This window comes from Macaca mulatta, chromosome 7, assembly GCF_049350105.2.
Source record: "Macaca mulatta isolate MMU2019108-1 chromosome 7, T2T-MMU8v2.0, whole genome shotgun sequence".
Lineage (NCBI taxonomy): Eukaryota > Metazoa > Chordata > Mammalia > Primates > Cercopithecidae > Macaca > Macaca mulatta.
In genome coordinates, this window is record NC_133412.1 from 52,138,512 (window position 1) to 52,158,300 (window position 19,789).

Consider the following 19,789-nt stretch of genomic DNA (forward strand, 5'->3'; position numbering starts at 1 on the left):
TGGGGGCTCCCCCCTTGAGTAGGAGGTGGGAGGGGGACTGCAGGCAGCTCCCCCTTCTCCTTTGACAACTGCCTCCAGCTTAAACACACTCTGCCCCAGGCAGCTGAGCCCCGTTAAAAGCTACCTGAGGTTTCCCTTTGTAGCTCGATTTTCTTTTATTTCAGGGGAACAAAGGCACTGTCACGGCGTTCTCAGAGAATGCTGTCACCCACGCGGGGAGTGGTGCAGACCGGCACCATGGCAGAGAAAGAGGTGGGGCAGGCGGGTGCTGGCCCTGGGGAGGCTGGGGTAGGGGAGAACTTCCAGCCCCCACTTCACCCCTGCACCCCCCACCCTGTCAGAGAGAGAGGCCAGGGGCTAAATACATCATGACCACCCTGCAGGCAGCCTGCTGGCTCCCCTTCCTCCTCTGGGTGCACTGAAACACTCTTGTTCATGGGGTCCCTGAAGGAGAGCCCAGAGGTCCTGGGCAGCATGGATGAGACTCAAAAATGCACAGTTTGAGGGAGTCCCATATTTGTGTCCTTGCCCAAGCCTGTCCCTCCACCCCTGTGCTTCCAGATTTCCATGTCATCTATATGTGCTTTTGGGGTCCTAACAAGGTCCATGCCTGGAACTCAGCAGGGTAGGGGATGGGAGAGATTGGGGATTCAGCTAGCTTAGGGTGAGAGGCAGATGCATGGAAGTCAGGAGGACCTGGATGCCGATTGGGCTCTGGCACTGACTTAGTAGCGTTTGACCTGGTGCAGGTTATATAACTTCCCTCAGCCTCCACTTCCACATCTGTAAAATGGGAGAGAGCAATTTCTGTGCCCTTTATTGCTGGCAAGATGAAATGAGTTAGTGTACAGTTAGCCGTGCCCTGCAGTAAGTGGTTAATAAATTTGCGCTGTTCTAGTAATGACTTGGGATGTCTGTATTGCGCAAAGAGGATGTGTCTGGGCCTCAGTTTCTGTACCTAGAAAATAGGGTTGCTCTTTCTTTCCCAGCCAGTATCCCAAGGGAGGGGTGTTAGGAGCTTGTGAGTCTCACTGTGTCTGGGCCCAGATTCCAGCTTGCAGGGTGGAGAAGACCAGCCCAGCCTGGGTGCTAGTCTGGGAAGAGCCTCCATTAGCAGATTGTTGTAACCGAACACACCAGATGGCCCTGCTGTCCTCCCTCATCTCTGCCTTTCCTCACCCCAGCCAGGGACTGACACTGACTCACACCTCCTGGAAGCCTGTGTGTGTGTGTGTGTGTGTGTGTGTGTGTGTGTGTGTGTGTGTGAGAGAGAGAGAGAGAGAGAGAGAGAGAGATGTGGGGGAGATGGTTTGGAAGGGGGTGCCTGCTTCTGATATGTCTTCCCAGGCAGACCAACCCCAGCCCCACTGAGCAACTCATGAGCTCCAGGGAAGGCAAATGTGGTGGCTTTCTCATCTCCAGAAATTATCTTCACAGTGAAGTAAATGGGGATAAGATGCAGGAAAACCCAGTGACAGTGGCCTTTTCTCGACCTTACACCCATTGAAAGTGGATGTGCCCCCAACTCCTGAACACCCTCCACCCATCCCCAACTCCATCCACCCTCATGGATGCTGACACACACAAGGACACATATGCATGCACACATATGTGAGTATACACAGACCTCCAGCATCCTTAACATGCAGAGACCCCCCCGCCCCCTGCCCCCATCCAATGATAGATTCATACCAAGACACCAGTGGGCCTGCCTGGGAAGCGCACATCCTCCCACACACAGACTCGCACCTCCCTGGATCTCCTGCATCTCCCCGGTTCCATCTCTGTACAACACCCCCAAGTGCAGCACCAGATGAGAAAGGGACTTGGGGACATGGCATATGTGATATATGAGGTGAGATTAAAACCCTGTGTGAAACCCGTCTTTAATATACCTTTAACAGTGGATTAGGGTGGGGAGCAGCAGGGCAGGAAGGCTGACAGTGCCCAGTGAGGTTCCCCTGGCCCTGGTGAGGGGTGTGGCTGTCAGGCCAGCCCAGTCAACCCCAGCCTGGGTCCTGGGCTGGTTCTGCAAAGTCCTGGGGTCAGGAGCAGCTGAGGCCAGCAGATACCAGCTCCCTTCCCAGGGTAGATGGAGAATGTGTGTGGGATGTCCTTCCTCCATTTGGACCTGACAGCCTGCCCTGGGCTCCAAAGGTCCAACCTTCCTCAGCCTGAGCTGACGATCATTCATTCATCCATTCATTCATTCATTCATTCATTCATTCATTCACTTTCCCAAGCAGTCAACTGGGTTGCTGTATGTCTAGCCCTCAGGGAGCTGCCAGGCTGGGCAGGGAGAGGAAATAGGAGGAGTTGAGGAACGATCACTTTCCAAGCCGATTGTGGAGGAAGTGGTGGGCATGAGCTGGGTGGTCGTCAAGGACTCATTCCGTTGGAGGAAGACAGTTCTGCTGGCAGTCAGAAGACTTTGTTTAGAACCTCATTTCCCAGTTGCATATGAGCAGTCATGACTTGGAGCAAGTCCCTAACCTCCCTGGGCCTCAAATTCCTCATCTGTATGATGGACCTACTAACAAGGAAGTTATGAGGCTCAAGTGAGGAAGAGGTTGGGAAATTGCGTGGTGCTATCAACCCACCCCACAAATGTCAGGGAGACAGTTGAACCCTGCCTCCATGGTGGGGTGGGATTCCAGCAGAGAGTGGGGAGAATGGTTTTCAAGGGTGAGCCAGACGCAGCAGCTCACGCCTGTAATCCCAGCACTTTGGGAGGCTGAGGTGGGTGGATCACGAGGTCAGGAGTTCAAGACCAGACTGACCAACATGGTGAAACCCCATCTCTACTAAAACATATAAAAAATAGCCAGGCGTGGTGGCATGCCCCTGTAGTCCCAGCTACTCGGGAAGCTGAGTCAGGAGAATCACTTGAACCCAAGAGGCAGAGGTTGCAGTGAGCCAAGATTGCACCACTGCACTCCAGCCTGGGTGATAGAGCGAGACTCCATCTCAGAAAAAAAAAAGGTGGAGAACAGTGTAAGCAAAGGCGTGGAGGTATTCGAGGGACAAGCAAGTAGGGGGAAAACAAGAGGTGGAGAGAGCCAGTTCAGTAGGATGGGGGTGGTGGGGAGTTGCACGAGATGCCAAGGGAATGCACAGGAAGTGCCATATCTGAGTACTTCAAGCTCTCTGCTTTCCCCTCTGTACCAGAGGCTGCTCTGGGCCAGGCTGGCAAAGGTGGAACTTATATCACACTTGGCAGCCTGCAGAGCCCATTGGAGCATCATATTGGTCTTGGGAGGAGAGCAGGGTAACCCTGATAGAGCCCATTTTCTGGAGCAAGAAACTGAGCCCCTAGAGGAGATGAACAGCTTGCCCAAGGCAGACAGTAGCAAGGTCAAGCTGGAATCCAGATCTCTACCGTATATTTTGGTCTTTCTGAGCCAGTAGTCAGCACACAGGTGGGAATGACTAACAGCATCCTTTCCTAGGGAGACTCACACTTTGCAAGCTGTTCCTTAGCCCATTTGCAAGCTGTTCCTTAGCCCATGCAGCACTAATGCTGGGCTTTCTGGGCACGTGACAGGATCACGGGGAAGCAGTTTGAGGGAGGATATTTCTTCCTGGTGGCCCCAAATCACACCGAGTCCTGCCAAGACAGGTTACTTGGTATTACGCTGGCCCCAACAATGAGTGCTCGTTTATTGCACTGAATGGTTTGGGAGCAAGGCTGGGGATGGAGTTGGGGCTGTCAATGGCTCAGAGTCCCAGAGCAAACTCCCTGAACAACTGCTGTTGGCTGATGACACTTAGAAAAAAGTGTTACATAAGTAGCCCTGGCCCATAATTAAGCCCTTCCCACCCTATCTGAGAAGTGACAGGGAGTTACAGTCAAGAAGGTTCAGTAGACAAACTTTGGACTCACGCTTGAGTTCAGGTTCCTGGTCTGCCTTGCAGTAGGTGTTCCTGAGCAAGTCATTTTACTTCTCTGTTTTCTCATCTGTAAAAGGGGGGGTAATGATGCCTACTTGGCAATGTGGTTGTGACCATTAAATAATATTCTAGTCTCACTGCAGTCCAAGAGGCCTCAGAGGAGAGGGGGCTCCAAAGATTTCCAGAACACAGGCAGCCTGGAAGCCATCCTGATTCACAGCCTTGGAGGCGGGGCGTGGGCCACCCATCTCCACCCCATTACCTCTGCAGAGAGGTGTTACTGATTCCTCCATGCCGGAAGCATTTGTTGAACCCTGATTCTATGCCAGGCCTGGCCTCTCAGAGCTCTTGGAAAGACAGGAGCACCACAGGCAGACCACTGCAGTCACTGGGTATAGAACGCGAAACAGCTGGACCCACCTTGTGGAGGCTGAAGGCGCAGTGGAGGGGTGGAAAGTATTTGATCAAGGCAGAAAGGCAGCCAGGAGGGTAGTGATGGGCTCTGATTTCAATCCTGTTCTGCCCCCTCCAGCTGTGGGACTTCACCTCCCTGCACCTCATTTCCTCATCTGTAAAATGAGGATGATAACAACACTCACCAGCAGGACTGTTGAATTCAATGTGTAGTAAATTTAAAGACTATAGCCAATGCTCACAAAATGCTGGCCATTCTCGTGACATCAGATGAATGGCAGCTTGCCAGGTAGGCAAGGGTTGGACGGAAAAGCTTGGATAAAGACCCAGGGGCTAGAGAGACTGTGGCTTCTTTGGGGAACTTGGAAGCTTTCTGGGGAGTCAGTGATTGTGGGGGCAGGTGAGGGGCTGGGCCATAGGGCCCCCACTCCTTACCCCAGCCGGAAGCCTGGTCTTGAGTCACTATTGGGCCAGTGGAGCTCACGGATGGGCATGGGAGCAGGGAGGATGTAGACATTATTTTAATCTTCCTTTTAAAGCATAATTGCTTTTTGTCGGCGGGTGTTCCTGGAGACGCCTCCCCGTGGGATTGCTTTCCAGGCTCCTCTCTTCCAGGAGACAGGCAGGGGCCGGGCCAGCTCCACGCTGCATTAATACGCTGCAAATGCGATTTCATGGCCTCAAATGAGATTAGGGCCAGAGGCTCTGCTCTCTGGTAGAGATGGCGGGCTGTGTGAGCGAAGGGTGGCGGGCGCTGAGCAGAGAATCTGAGAGGGAGGGAGCCCGGGCTGACTTGGCCTGAGTGAGCAGTTTCCTGTAATTGGAGCCCCTCGGACTTGCTGGCGGCGCATCCCTGCTGCAGAACCAACCCTGAGGCCCTGTCCAGTGGGTGAAGTACCCAGGGCTGTCACCTCTACCCCCAGGCTCCCCACAAGCACCTCAATAAGGAGAGTGCTGTGATTAAGGCCACAGTCTCTGCAGCCAGGTGGCCGAGTCTAAAGCTTGCCTCCATTTTCGTATCTTTAAAATGGGGCAACAGGCCGAGGACAGTGGCTCATGTCTGTAATCCCAGCACTTTGGGAGGCCAAGGCAGGCAGATCACTTGAGGTAAGGAGTTCAAGACCAGCCTGGCCAACATGGTGAAACCCAGTCTCTACTAAAAATACAAAAGTTAGTCTGGCATAGTGGCAGACACCTGTAATCCCAGCTACTTGGGAGGCTGAGGCAGGGGAATCACTTGAACTTGGGAAGCAGAGGTTGCAGTGAGCCAAGGTCCCACCACTGCACTCCAGCCTAGGTGACAATTGAGACACGGTCTCAAAAAATAGAAATAGAAATAAAATAAAATGGGGACAACAGTAGCACCTACCTCATATGTCATTGTGAGGACTGAGTTAACGTCTGTAAAACATACAGAATAGTGCTCACCGTTAGCTATTATTACGAGGTTCCTATACACATCCATGCATGCCCTAGCAAGGGGAGAAGGCTTGGACTGTGGAGAGGGAGGGCTTGGGGGAGCACGCATCACTGTCCCAGGCTGAAGTAGCAGGAAGGAGGAAGACACTTGACACAAATGTCATCCCTCACTCATACATCAAGCACACACCTGGTGCCAATTCTGTGCTGGGCAACATGCTGGGCCCTGGGGACATAGTCCCTGCCCTTCGGGAAGATAGATTCTGTCCCAGAGAAGCCCACAATGGATCATGAGCCAGGGCAGGGGAGGCCCACGGGCTGTGGATCTGCTGTCCCTGAGGTGGGGGTGGGGGAAGGTTGCAGTGAATCTTTGTGCAGGTTGTGCACAATTCAACTGTGTCTTGGATTATTCAGGCTGGCTGGGGAAGAGGGATGGCCCAGGCACGTGGAACAGTAAAGGTGAAGGCCTGAAGGCTGGAGAGACCACTGCACCTTCACAGGGACCACAGGCATGTCATGAGGCTGGAGTGTGGGTATGAGGCTGGGATTGGGTGCAGGGCCTGGGGAGAGCAGACCAGGAGGCTGGCAGGGGTCCCCTGCAGTGATGGGGTTCTACTAAGGTGTTTTTTGAAGCAGAGGAGGGCCTTTGTCAGATTTGGAGGTTGGAAGAGTTGGGGTGAGGGGACACAGGTTTGTTGGAAACAGGTTGAGCCTACTGTCCCCACCCCAAGGCCTCTCTGCCCTCTAAGTATACCCCCCAACCCAACCTTGGCAGGGCACTGCTTCTGCCCCTCCTGATGGAAGGAAATGGCAGGCAGCTTCATTGCTCACGCCTTTATTCAGTCTCTTGTTAAACGAGTTATTGATTTTTCAAAAGAAAAATGCCCAAAAGCCACGTTGCATCTTCAGCAAAGTGATTTATGACATGATGGAGGGAGCTGGGCTGCCCCAAATGAGAGCTTTGGTTGCCAAACGCCAAGAGGAATCCTTCAACATAGCAATCCATAAACGTGCCTGCTAAGCAAATGGAAGCTGCGCTGTCCAACAACGAGAACACCACACTCTACTCATCACCCCCAAGTCTCCTGTTGCCAAAGCTTGGGCCAGAGGTGCTCCATCTTGGCATAAATTGTAAGCGTGAAGGAAAGCCCATTGTGGGGCTGCCTACCATGTGAAGGCATCCATTCTCTTGTCTAAAACTCGCCACCACCCTGCACAGAGCCTGCTGGTAGATCTGCTCTGCAGATGGGGAATGGGAGGCTCTGGGGGATCAGGAGGTTTGCCCAAACCTCGCTCCAGTGCCTGGCAGAACCAGGGTTAGAGCCAGGCCTGACAGATTCCAAGTTATCATGCTTTTTTGTTTGCTGCCAAATCTTTTTGCCTATTTGGTGGTGCCCAGAGCCCAGAAGAACTAGGTGCAACAAGACAGGGTCAGGACTATCATGAAGTCTGCTCTGAGACAAAACACAGATACACATGGGTTTAGCCCAGCAGCCATTTACTGAGCTGATAAAAGTCACCTCTGCACAGCAAGGAACCAGGGGAAGGTCAGAAGGGCAGGTCCCCACAGCCTCCAGGATCCCACCCTGGCCCACTTGGCAAGCAGATCCTAAAGACAGCAGCCTGCATCTAACAGGCTTAGCTGGAAATGGGAGCGAGCTACATTAGTGATAGTCACAGTCTGGGGTGTCATGACCCCACTAGCCCTCGTAATCAAGCAGCCCTGCAGCCCCTCTGTGCTGGATAGAAGTGATGTCCTCCAGGCCCCCTGGCTCTGCCCTTGCTTATGCGGGCCTGGCCAGCCATGCCCAGCTGAGCCTCTGGGACACACCACCTCACTCTCCTTTGACACCAGTGTCTGTAGGCTGCACTGCGCAGAGACATTGGTCTGGCCTCATTCAAAAGGCCAGGTGTTTTCATCTCTGGTCTTGAATTTTTCATGTTGCCCCAGTTTCAGGAGAGAAGAAGGGAGAGCTGCGGCTCCTTTCCCCAGAATGAAAGGAAAAGGCAGCGTGGTTTGGTGGTTATGATCATGGAGTTTGGAGCCAGCAGACCTGGAGTCAAATCCCAACTTTGCTGCCTCAAAGCTATGTGACCTTGGGCAAGTCCATTCCCTCAGAGCATTTGTGTCCTCACCTTAAAAATGGGCTCTGGCCAGGTGCGGTGGTTCACACCTGTAATTCCAGCAATTTGGGAGGCCAAGGCGGGTGGATCACTTGAAGTCAGGAGTTCGAGACCAGCCTGGTCAACATGTGAAACCTTGTCTCTACTAAATACAAAATATTAGCCGGGCGTGATGGCATGCCTGTGATCCCAGTTACTGGGGAGGCTGAGGCAGGAGAATCACTTGAACCCGGGAGGCGGAGGTTGCAGTGAGCTGAGATCGCACCATTGCACTCCAGCCTGGGAGACAGAATGAGACCCTGTTTCAAAAAAAAAAAGAACTCACAACAATAACTCCCAGGAGCATAAACGTGAGGATGAAATGAGATGGCGTAGGTCAGCTCTTGGCACGGGACCTGGCACACAGTAAGTGCTCACTGAAAGTTGGGAGTGTGAAGGGGCTGGTGGTGATGATGACAGCAGTGATACCAGGATAGCAGGTGAGAGATTGGGCCATGGAGAGTGGCTCACATAGCAGGTACATCAGCCAAGGTCCTGCTAGGAAAAAAAAAGGCATTCAAATTCAGGAGCTTGAGGGAAGTTTTTAATAAAGGGACTATTTCCAATACTGAGGGTGGGGTTTAGGAAAAACAAGAGGGAGACTATAGTGCCCTTGGGGGCTGGAACCTGTGAGAAGCCTTGCCTGACTCCTAGGTTTGAACAGACAAGAGGGAACAATGACCATAACCTGGAAAGGTACCTGTATGGAGAGAGTTGGCTGCCAGGCAGTCCAGGGAAGTGTGCGTCTCTCCCAGAGCCCCCACACTTGGCCTTCTCTTTTCCTGACTCTTGCCCCTTCCCCCGTATCTCCCCATCACTCTTTCTCCATTGCTTTTGGGCAGCTGAGTTGGATGAGGTGGGAAATGTAGGCAGTGTGATTTTATAGCAAATGGCAGCTCATAGTTGTGTGATCTTGGGCAAAATGTTAACCCTCTCTGAGCTTTGGTTCCCATCCTTATCCAGTGGGAGAATCAGGACTGCTCTGAGGGCTGAATGAGACCATGAAGGTAAAGCTCTTAACACGGGCAGCGAAGTCCCCCAGACGTGCTTGCTCTTTTCCCTGCTGACCAACCTTGGACTTGGTGAGTTCTCCCCCAATGGAATGGGCCAGAGAAGTGAGAAATGGCCATGGGTTGAAGTCTACATGTCTCCACCATTGCTTGAGCCTTCACACCCATCCAGACCAGATATCATCCCAGGCCCACTTGCCCTCTTCTCTAACCCCTCTCTGTTCCCGGCTTCTGGGCCCACACCTATGGCTGCACCTTTCTCAGGTAGCCCTTCACCAGAAATGTCCCCTTCTTTCTACCTAAATCCAATGTGTTCTCAGGGTCCTGCTCAAGGCCCTTCATCCCGGAGGCCTTCCTCGACCCATTTATCTCCTGCTCTGAACGTGTGCAGTCCTCCTGGTCCACAGCAATACCTCCTGCGTGTGTGCCGCTTCTGGAGCTGCAAGTTCACTCCTGGTATTTAAGAAACATGAGGCAGGGGCGTGGGACCAGGGCAAGTCCCTGCCCCTCCCTTGGTTTTTATTTTGACTGTTGTCAACTGAAGCATTTCCGTTAGAGGGCCTCTATGCTCCCACTGCCACGCACCCTCAGCCCCAGTGGTGTAGACAGCAGGTCCTCACTTGTTGGCTGAAGGATGGAAGACTCTGAGAGGGTCCACCCCTCTCAAAGTCCCTCTGAATCCACCGGCTGCTGGCCAGGACCTTTAAGGGCCGCTCTGACCTCATATAAGTTGTGAGGCTCAGCCTCAGGAGTTTCTGCAGAGAGATTTGGGGTCTGGCTTTGCCCTGTGCTTCCACAAGGGCTCTAACTGGGCCCCTTGAGGCCAGTTCACACCCCACCACTTAAGGTGCTGGGCTGGGTTTAAACTGAAGTCACCGCCACCCAGAGCTGCACTAGAGAGAACTTGCCAAGCCCAAGGTTGGTTAGCAGGGAAAAGCGAGCATGCCTGGAGCTCATAACTATCCGTGTTAAGAGCTTTACCTGCATGGTCTCATTCAGCCCACAGAGCAACCCTGATTCCCTCACTGAATAAGGATGGGAACCAAAGCTCAGAAAGGGTTAACATTTTGCCCAAGATCACACAGCTTTGAGCTGCCATTTGCTACAAAATCACACTGCCTACGTTTCCCACCTCATCCAACTCAGCTGCCCAAATGTGGGGGTGGGACAGGACTCAGAGGGAAGGAAAGGCCAAGTAAGGGAGGGGTGGTCTCTGGAAGACAGACACACTCCCCTGAGTCTCATTGCATGGGTAGTTTGTCCTCACAGGCTGCTTCCTCAGACTCCAGGCCCCAGACATGGCATGAGGAAGCAGGGCCGACTATGAGCCACATCTGTCTCCCCAGATTCTTCTTGCTGTCCAGCCAACAAGATCCTTCCTTCCCCACGAGCCAACCCCAGATCCAGCCTCAGGGGCTTGCCCCTCCCAGAACTATGGGCTCCCTAGTGGCCACATGTAACCCCTGGCCCCTCCTAGAGCTCCAAGTGCTCTCTCCTGGGGGTAGGGAGTGGGCACAGTTATCTATTAGCTGTGAGATTAATCATTCCCTGCTCTCCCTCACCCTGGAATCTCCCTGAATCATCACAGCTTGGATCTGGACATTTGAGGAGCAAGCCCACTTTTCTGGGCTGGGGAGGTAGAACTCACCTTGCTGGAGAAAGGGGAGAAGGTAGAGCAGCTGGGCTCATGCTGCTGTTAAGGCCTTCTCACAGGCGAGGAGGAAACAGTTCTTAGAGGAGGTTAGGGCAGGCACAGGAGCTGCTGTCTCAGGGGTCCTTGGTCTGGGGAGGTGAACAACCAGCAAGTCAGGGGGTAGAAGAGCCCTCCTGGTGGCTGCTGAGTGCACAGGGCCCGCTTGCACTCTGAAGCCAGACGGCCTGGAACCAGTGCCCAATCGCATTATCTTCTTCCCAGGCAGGAAGATGGCACGGGTGTGGCTGCAGAGACAGAAAGCTCAGATGCCAGGGAGGATAGCTGAGTGACAGCCCAGAGCCCCGGGGACTGAGGCAGAGCTGCAGGGCAGGGCAGGGACCACAGTGAGGCAGGCAAGGTGGCCAGGGCGCAAAATGTGAGGAGGCTCTGTGTCAGGAACGGAGCGCTCCCATAGCCCTGAGAGTGAGTGCTTCCTTAAAGTTTGCTTCCTAGGCACCTGGCTTGCCTCTTTAGTCCTGCTGCTGGAGAAGAAGCAATGGCTCCCCACCCCCTCACCCTGCTGGCCTAGCCTCCTAGACTTAGCAGGCCTGAGAGGCTGGGAGAGAGGTGCTTTAGGGAGACTGGGGGAGCAGCCCCTGAGACCTTTCCACACATACACACTGTGCTGGGACATGCTGGCCCACAAGGGAGATAAAGCACAGTGCTCACAGCCAGGCCATTCCTGGTCAGGCCCCCAGTCCCAGAGCCCCAGCGGTACCACTCTTGGCAGGCCTAGACGGGGAGAAAATTAGGAGTGGGGTTCCCGACTTCCATCTCCCACCAGTGTCTGGGTGGTCTTGGCTGGTCCTTTCAGTTCTAATCAAAGACAAAGCCTCAGTTTTTCTGTCTCTAACCTGGGGAGAACCACATCCTCGCTGCTGCTCTTTCTGGAGGGGGGGTAGAGAGGGAGGCTGGGAGGCCTCTGCAAAGCAGGAGTCTTCTGCCTCCTGGCTGCCAGGCTGGTCCTGCTCTTCGGCCAGATTAAAAGAATCTCCAACATGGGGCCCAAAATAGGTAGAAATGAGGCAGGCCACAGGGGCCTCCCAAACACCTCTGACCACCACCCAGCACCCCAGATCCCTCCTCTTCTAGCCCAGGATTTCTGATGATCCTTCAAAGCCCAGTTCAGACCTCACCTCTCTATAGAACAACTCCCCACCCCAGGCCAACGACTAGCCTCTCCTCATTCTGCCATCTCACCTCACCAAAAGCACTTAGAACCCTGCCTGGTGTGCTGCAAATGCTCCACTAAAAGACATACTTTGTCTTCGTAATAATTTCTTGCAGCACTCAGAACTGAACCACAATCTTTGGTTCATACTCTAGTGCCATCACTGGCCCATCATGGCTTTCTTTAGTTGTTTAATTCTAATTTATTTTCAATAATATAATGAACTCCCATTAACTGACCACCCAATCTAAAAACCCAAAGGTTTAGAATGTATGCTCTTACCCTCTTCTCTCCCCCATCTTCCCACCCACCCTCCCAGAAGAAACCATCCTCTTGAAGTTTGTGTTTATTATTATCAAATAAATGGAAGACTATAGGTACCCAAAGAGGCACGATGGCTGGTAGATTCTTCAACAGAAGTAGCTGTTTTACCGATCAAGCTGCCACGCTCTTGAGAGCAGTGTCTGGCTTCCTCTTTTGCTGCAGTGTGAGCGGCATGGGGCTGGCCATGCCACAGGGTCGGTGGAGACTATGTGAGGCACCAAGAACAGGAAGGGTGAGGCCTGAGTGCCAGGCGGCAGGTGGAACACAGCTCCAGGAATAGGGAAAAGAGATTCGTGTTCTAGCTCACTGCACCTGGACAGGTGCCTGTGTGACTTTGGCCCTGCCCTGTGACATCACACAATGTTGCCCAGGTGACCCAGCTAGGTGGAAAAGCTCACTGCTTTTCCAGGCCTGGGCAGAGAGAGGGCTCTCCCATCTCTCCACCGTCCTGGGAGTGCCAAGAGTCAATCGCCTCGTTGCTGACCCTGTCCAACTGGCCATGGCCTGCAACCCCCTAGGCCCCTCCACCCATAGACCATCTTGCTGCTGAGAGATCGAGGACCTGCCCCCACCTGGCCACCCTCCCCCTTCCCCAACATCCAGACCCCAGGGCTGGTGTGTGGCACCCCTGAGACCACATTGACCTCCATACTGTCCACTAACCATAAGGACTCCAAGACGCCCAGGCCAACTGTCTGGGCAGGACTGATGCCTGATCACCCACTTATACCAGGTACTCGTCCCCAAGATTGTTAAACAAGGCCAGACACTCCTGGCCTCAAGAGGATGGGACTGAAAAACAAAAAGGTAAGGCCAGGGGAATGGGCCACACACCTGCATGAATCCATCCCTCCTTCAAAGTCTCTCCTTCAAAGTTTCATTTGTTCCTTAATCATGACAAAAGCTTCCCTTCTCTGGGCCTCAGTTTTCACAGCTGTGAAATGGGGAGTGAGGCGGTCTCTGTGGCTCTCCCAGGTTAGCTGCCCTATACTCTTGGGCCACGTGGGAACTGGAATGCAGTGTACTTGCGGGTGTTGTCAGTGCTGACCACCCTTACCTGCTTGTTTCTGCCCTCTTGTTGCTGGGGTCACACAGTCTGAGAGCCCACTGAGATGGTTCATTACCCCCATCCAATATCTCCCAGGATATTCCCAGGCTGCTACCTTGGCAGCCCTGATGCCCCCACTGCCCCCATGCTCTCCTAGCCCTGGCCCTGATTTTCTGGGGCCTAGGCCCCTGCCCTGGAACGCAGATGCTTGGGTCTCTGGAGAGAAGGGATTTTTGTGTGTTTTGTTCATCTCTGTATCCCCAGCACTCAGAACAGTGCCTGGCACATAGTGGGTGCTTAATAAAAAGCTGTGGCCTAGCAGCAGGGTTCTGCCAGGAAGGGACTAGAATCTTATTGCAATGAGATATAAACAGTTCAGTGCAAGGGACCCCTTACCTTCCTCTCACTAGCAAGGCAGAGCCCCTGCCCTAGATGGTGTTACCCACAGGGATACCAGAAGGAGCTGAGACCAAAGGCACATCGGTACTTGCAAACGGGGAATACCCTCTTTGTAGTTATACTCAGCTTGAATAAGCCAAATAGCTGGGGGTGCTCAGGCCTTAGTGTGATTTCCACTTTATTACCCTTGATTTTGATGTCTCTGGTTCCTGATGTTCTCTGCCCACAGCTGCCCCTGAACCTCCGCAGACTCCACCCTCCCCATTAAGACTCTTTCTGTAATGCCACACACTCAGGACCAGGCACCAGTTTGATCTGGCACCCTAAGCTGCCAGGTGGTCCCCACCTGCCCCACATAGCTGGGATTGGGGATCCAGGGAGTGTGCGTGGGAGTCCTGAGAAGGAGCCAAGGTTGCTTTGATTGGTAGCTTTGAGAAGCACTTTGATAGCTGGGTAGAATCGCCCATAAGGATGCTCATCATGGCCGGGGGGGTGGCTCACGCCTGTAATCCCAGCACTTTGCGAGGCTGAGGCAAGTTTAAGACCAGCCTGGTCAACATGGTGAAACCCCGTCTCTACTAAAAATACAAAAATTAGCTGGGTTTGGTGGGACACAGCTGTAATCCCAGTTACTCAGGAGGCTGAGGCAGGAGAATAGTTTGAACCTGGGACATGAAGGTTGCAGTGAGCCGAGATCGTTCCACTGCACTCCAGCCTAGGCAACAGAGTGAGATTCCGTCTCAAAAAAAAAAAAAAAATGATGTTGGCCAGGCACAGTGTCTCACTCCTGTAATCCCAGCACTTTGGGAGGCCAAGGCAGGAGTTTGAGACCAGCCTGGCCAACATGTTGAAACCCTGTCTCTACAAAGAGCGAAACTCCGTCTCAAAAGAAAAAAAAAAAAAAAAAAAGGATGCTCATCATGTATATAATATATATATTTGTGTTTCTTCTTTTGTGAATACCCAGTTCATGTTTTTTTAATTGGGTAATGCTTATAGGTTTCAGTGCTCTTTGTATACTACGGATATTAATCCTTTTTTAAATATATAGCAAACATTTTCTCCTTTTTTCCTTTTCTTTGTATTGCAGGGCATTTTGGATCATTACAGAAGTTTGTATAGATTTTTTAAATGTAATCAAACCTATCCTTTTTTAATGATTTCTGACTTTTGTGTCATCTTTGGGAATGCTTCTCTGCTCCAAAGAACACAATTCCTCTTGCTGCCACCAATGGATACTCAGGTTATGAGTTCAACGGGGTATCCACTGTGGAGCAGAGAAGGGACCCACATCCAAGGAAGCATGGTCAGAGCACAGCAGAGACAGCAAGAGCGTGGGGTCAGACGGACCCTGCTTCCAGTTCCAGCCCCGGCCCCACTAGCTAAGCCGTGTGCTTTCACGCAAGAGGTTTACTTTCTCTGAGTGTGCTTCCTCACCTGAAAAAGAGCTTTCCCCTGACCACCGTAACTCCCAGGCAAGTTTAGATGCCAAAGCTAGAAGGAACATGGGGAACCATTTTTAACTGAAAGTCCTTGTGAAACTGCTGGGAAATAGCCCCACTGCAGTCAAATAACTCGCCTAAATGACAGATCCGGGCAGTCAGGCACCCTGCCTCGCAGCCCAGCCCCTCTCCAGCTGGTGTGACTTTTCAGATGCAGGGTCCTTCTGGAGGGCAGAACCGGGCTCAGCTCCTCAGGCCTCCCAGACTGCTGGAGGAGAGGGGTGGCAAGGGAGGCGTGGGTGGAAGAGTTTGTTTCCTTCCATCTCTCTCCCCACCAGAACCAAGTTAAGCTCCCCCACCCCACCCACAGGAGCTGAATTCAAGGATCATTAACTCCCTGTTGTTCCTACCTCCTCCTCTCACCCCAGCCCTTCCCCCCAGCACATGGATCCAAAAACGCCCTGAGTGATGGGCAGTCCTAGTTCCCCTGCAACATCTGCTGGCTAATCCTGGCCTGTTGAGGGCAAGGCTGCCTGTCTGATTGGATAAGGGCGCTTGAGTTAGCAGCTTCCAAGCTTGCCAGGCTCAGTGGAGTAGCTGACAGTGCTGAGCTCTGGAATCAGGCAGGTTTCGGTGCTCACAGCCCGGCCTCCCATCCACTGGCTGTGTGGCCTTGGGCAGGTAAACTGGCCAAACCCCTGCCTGGAAAAGCTGCCTGCTTATCTCTGCACCCTAGTAGTGTTGGGTGGGTTAAGTGAGAGTGAGCCTTAGAAGCTGATGGTGAGCATCCAGCTCTGCTCCCAGCCAAGAAGAGACATGAATTCCCTCCCCAGGGCTCACTACACCCCTACAGATGGGTTTGTGCCACCTGAGACTTACAGGAGGGTCCCCCCATCACCCCCAGTTCACTACCCCTCTTGTAACCCAGTATGTGCATTTTCTGTTCCCTCATCAATCCTCCAGTGCAGGCCAGGGGTAACAGATGGGTTGAGGACTTTGGTTCTGATGCAGGACATCTCTAAGGGAAGCCTGCAGATTCCCATCCAGACATGGGAATAAAAAGAGGATAGCGGGAGGTTAGCAGCCCTGGACCACCATCCCCATCCTGGCCTCACCCTTGGCCCCAGGCCTCCTTGGCCCTGGGCCCAGCCTGCCCAGTGGGCGCATGCCTGCAGGCCTCACCAAGAGGCGCCAGCCTGGCAGTTGGCCTCATGCCCAGAACTGAAGCACGAGCAGTTCTCGCCAAACTTCCTGCAAGCTTTATTCCCAGAAGGGAAGGCTGTCCCCGAGGGGAGGCGCAGGGGAGGTAGAGGAGGAATCGGTGTGACTCCTGGCCGGGTCTGCAAATGCCTAGTTGGGCTCTGGGGCTGCCAGGGAGCCAGTAAGGGCCCTTGGACAATGGTCTTGCTCCTGGGCCCTCACTTGTATGGCCCTAGGGAGCTCATGACAGGCCCTGTGCCCTCACAGCGCAGGGAATCTGTCTAGGAACATGAGTCACCCCTCCCAGCCTCACTGCAGGAACTTCAGAGACAGTAACCACCGGAAAGGCTGAATCACAAACCATTCCAGACATTCCCGTTGGCCAGGTGGGAAAACCAAGGCTCAGAGAGGTGGTGCAGAGAGGTAGGGCCAGAGCTGAGCTGAAACCTAGGTCTTTTTTTTTTTTTTTTTTTTTTTTCTTGGTGGAGTCTCACTCTATCGCCAGGGCTGGAGTGCAATCTTGGCTCACTGCAACCTCCGCCTCCCAGGTTCAAGCAATTCTTCTGCCTCAGCCTCCCAAGTAGCTGGAGTTACAGCCTCGTGCCACCATGCCTGGCTTATTTTTGTATTTTTAGTAAAGATGGGGTTTCACCATGTTGTCTAGGCTGGTCTTGAACTCCCAGCCTCAAGTGATTCGCCTGCCTCGGCCTCCCAAAGTGCTGGGATTACAGGCATGAGCCACCAGTCCAGCCAAGTTGAAACCTAGGTCTTTTGCCCCGAGGCTGCCAGCCTTGCTCCTGCACCACTAAACCAGGAGAGCAAGGCTGCTGGGGAGGGGGGGTCATGGTGGCGTGCGTGAGGGTGGATATGGGAGGAAGTTGCCTACCCAGGAGGGCAGGGAGCAGCACTCTGGCTGCTCCCCCTCCCTCACCTCCAGGCAGGGGCATCTTCCCCTCCCCTCATTCTCCCCTGACAGGAGAATGGGGGGGAGGAGGAGGGGCAATCCTCATCAACACCTCTGCAGATGGTGACAGGCCCTGCTGGGTCCTGAAAGAGGGTGGGGGTGGCCTCCTCAGTCAGAGGATGGAGAGGAGGGTCTCTCTCTGCAGGACTGGCACTTCTGATCTGGGGGGCATGTAGTCTCACCTCCTAGTTAGTCATCTTGCTAGGCAAGGACCACAGCCTTCACCAGGCAAGCCAAGGGAAGCGGGGGAGCAAGGCACAGGGACAACAGTTCTGGGGTGACACCCAGGGAGGAACAGTTCAGGCAGAGGAAACAGCTAGGGCAGAGGCGGGGAGGCAGGAGGGAGCTTGGTGGGTGTGAGAAACAGCCAGGAGGCCAGTGTGGCTGGAGCCGAGTGACCTACAGGGCCCGTGGGACAAGATGAGGTCAGTTTTCTGGGCCAGCTCCTGGAGGGCCCCACAGGCCATTGCAAGGCTCTGAGAGAAGCAGCAAGCTACTGCAGGGCTCTGAGCAGAGGAGAGAGGGATCTGGGTCCAATCTGTAAAGGCTCACTCTGGCCACTGTGTGGGATTGGATGGGGTGGAGGCAGAGCCGGAGAGGAAACAGAACTCCATCAGAGGCGAGTCAGGACATGCAGGTGTCTGGGACCTGAGTGCTGACCTGAGGATGCTGAGAAGGGGTCAGAGTCCAGATATGGTTTGAAGGGGGAGCTGATAGGCTATGCTGAGGAACTGGATAAGGGATGTAGAGGGAGAGAGGGAAGAATCAGGAAGGACTCCAAGATGTGGGGCTTGAACAACTAGAACAACAGCGTTGCCATTAACTCATTAATGAATTGGGGCAGACAGCAGGAGGAGGGGTTTGAAGAGGAGTTAAGAACTCGTTAGCTTTGAGAGGCCAGTAGACCCCCAAGGGGAGCAGTTGAGGGGGGGTGTGGCTCCGATTGGTGGGCACCCCAAGCTATCTTGAGAAGTGGATGAAACTCCTCAGGGCAGAGCAGAGCCTCAGGCACTGTGCCCTTTTCTTTCCCTCTGCCTGAGGCTTCCAGGAGCCAGCAGGGGTGGTCCTGTGCCGGGGACCCCCAGGCTCAAAGTAGGAGCAGAGCAGGCTCCAGATAGGCCGGTCCAAGCCCTCATCTCCCCACGGGTGACTCTCAGAGCACCGCTGGCTTTGGGGCCCAGCATGGTGAGGGGCAGAGCTGGTTTAAACCTGGCTCTCCTGACACTCAGGGCTCCTCAGGAACCGGCCGTTCTGAGCCAGGGACCCAGCCTGCCGAGGCTGCCACCAAAACCAGAGCCCATCCAGGGCCCAAGTCCTTGCTTCTGTCTAGGCCTCAATCTCCCCTCTATGTAACAGGACATTGTTCTCAACCCCACCCCACCAGGGCCTGCCCTGGAATGCAGGGTCTGACAGGCTGAGCTTTCCAGAGATGAGGAGCAGCCCCCCAGTGGCCCCTCAGGGCCCTGCCTCCACCCTGAGGAGGTCCCTTGCTCCTCTCCCAGGGCCAAGAGTGCCCCTCTATGGCCCCTCATATCAGCTGGAGGGACAAAGGGTAGGCGAGACCTCCCACCATGGGAGGCCTATCGAGGGTTAATCTAGGTCAGATTAACTGGGAGTGGCAAGTCAGCCAGCCGACCAGTGGAGGACCAGGACCAGGGAGGAGGAGGACACCCCTGAGCCACAGCAGCCCTATGGCCACACTCCTCCCCACCCCACAGCGCTTATATGCCCAGCTCTGCCATCTTCCCTGAGTCCCCACTGCCTCCCCAGTCAAAATGAGCCACCTCTGGGCCTTGGAAAGCTCTGCCCTTCCCGCTTGCTGCCTTTGCTCCAGCGTTCTGCTTCTGGCCTGTCCTCCCTGACTCCACTCCTGCACCTTCTTCCAACCCTTTAAGGCCTCCTCCTTCCTGCTGTCTTCCCTGACTGCCTCAGCCACCCAGAGCTCTGTCTTCTCTCGGCAACTCTCATCACAATGGTCCTTTGGGCCATGAATCCACGAATTACTAAACTGCTGAGTCCCTGCTTGAGGCAACTGGCGTAGGAGGCCCCCTGCATGGGCAGGCACCTCTTCCTCCCCAGTCCACAAGGTTCCTGGGTAGAAGACAGGTGGGGCATCTGGGACAGATGCACGAATTCACCTCCATGTGCACTGAGTGCCCCCGTGGACGTGGAGAAACTTTGTCAGCTGTAAAGTGCTGTGCACAGGAGGGGCCTGAGGTGATGGGTGGGCTGAGCTGAGGTTACAGGATAGACTGAAGAAGGTGGCCCATTGTTAGAACTGCAAAAGCAGGTGAGATTTAGGAATTACAGACAAGGGCACCTGCGAAAGCCAAGGCTTAGAAGTGGGACCAGACTTGAAAGGTGAGGTGGCCTGTCTCATCCAGCAGGAAGGGTAGGATCCAGGGCTGGGGGAGAGGCTGAAAGGCACTGCAAGAGATGTGGGATGGGAACAGAAGTAGGGAGAAAATGAGGCCAAGGCGACTGACTTACAGAGTGGGCGGAGGGGTGACAGAGGGAGGCAGGCACTTGACGGGAGCTGTGAGGGGCTAGATGCTAGAGGGTGGCAGTGAAGGGAGGTGTCGCAGCAGAAGAGGCCACTCAGGGCCAGGTGTGGTAACTCATGCCTGTAATCCCAGCACTTTGGGAGGCCG

The 19,789-nt window shown here is 54.0% G+C and overlaps 1 protein-coding gene across 1 annotated transcript in view; it reads left to right on the top strand.

Annotated features, from left to right (window-relative positions):
• The first annotated feature begins 12,486 nt into the window (after nt 1-12,486).
• CCDC33 (coiled-coil domain containing 33) overlaps nt 12,487-19,789 on the top strand; it is a 100,534-nt gene continuing 93,231 nt past the window's right edge. The window contains exon 1 of the mRNA XM_015142698.3: nt 12,487-12,892. Coding sequence (XP_014998184.3) covers nt 12,872-12,892 — 21 coding nt within the window. The 5' untranslated portion in view covers nt 12,487-12,871. The remainder of the gene's footprint in view (nt 12,893-19,789) is intronic.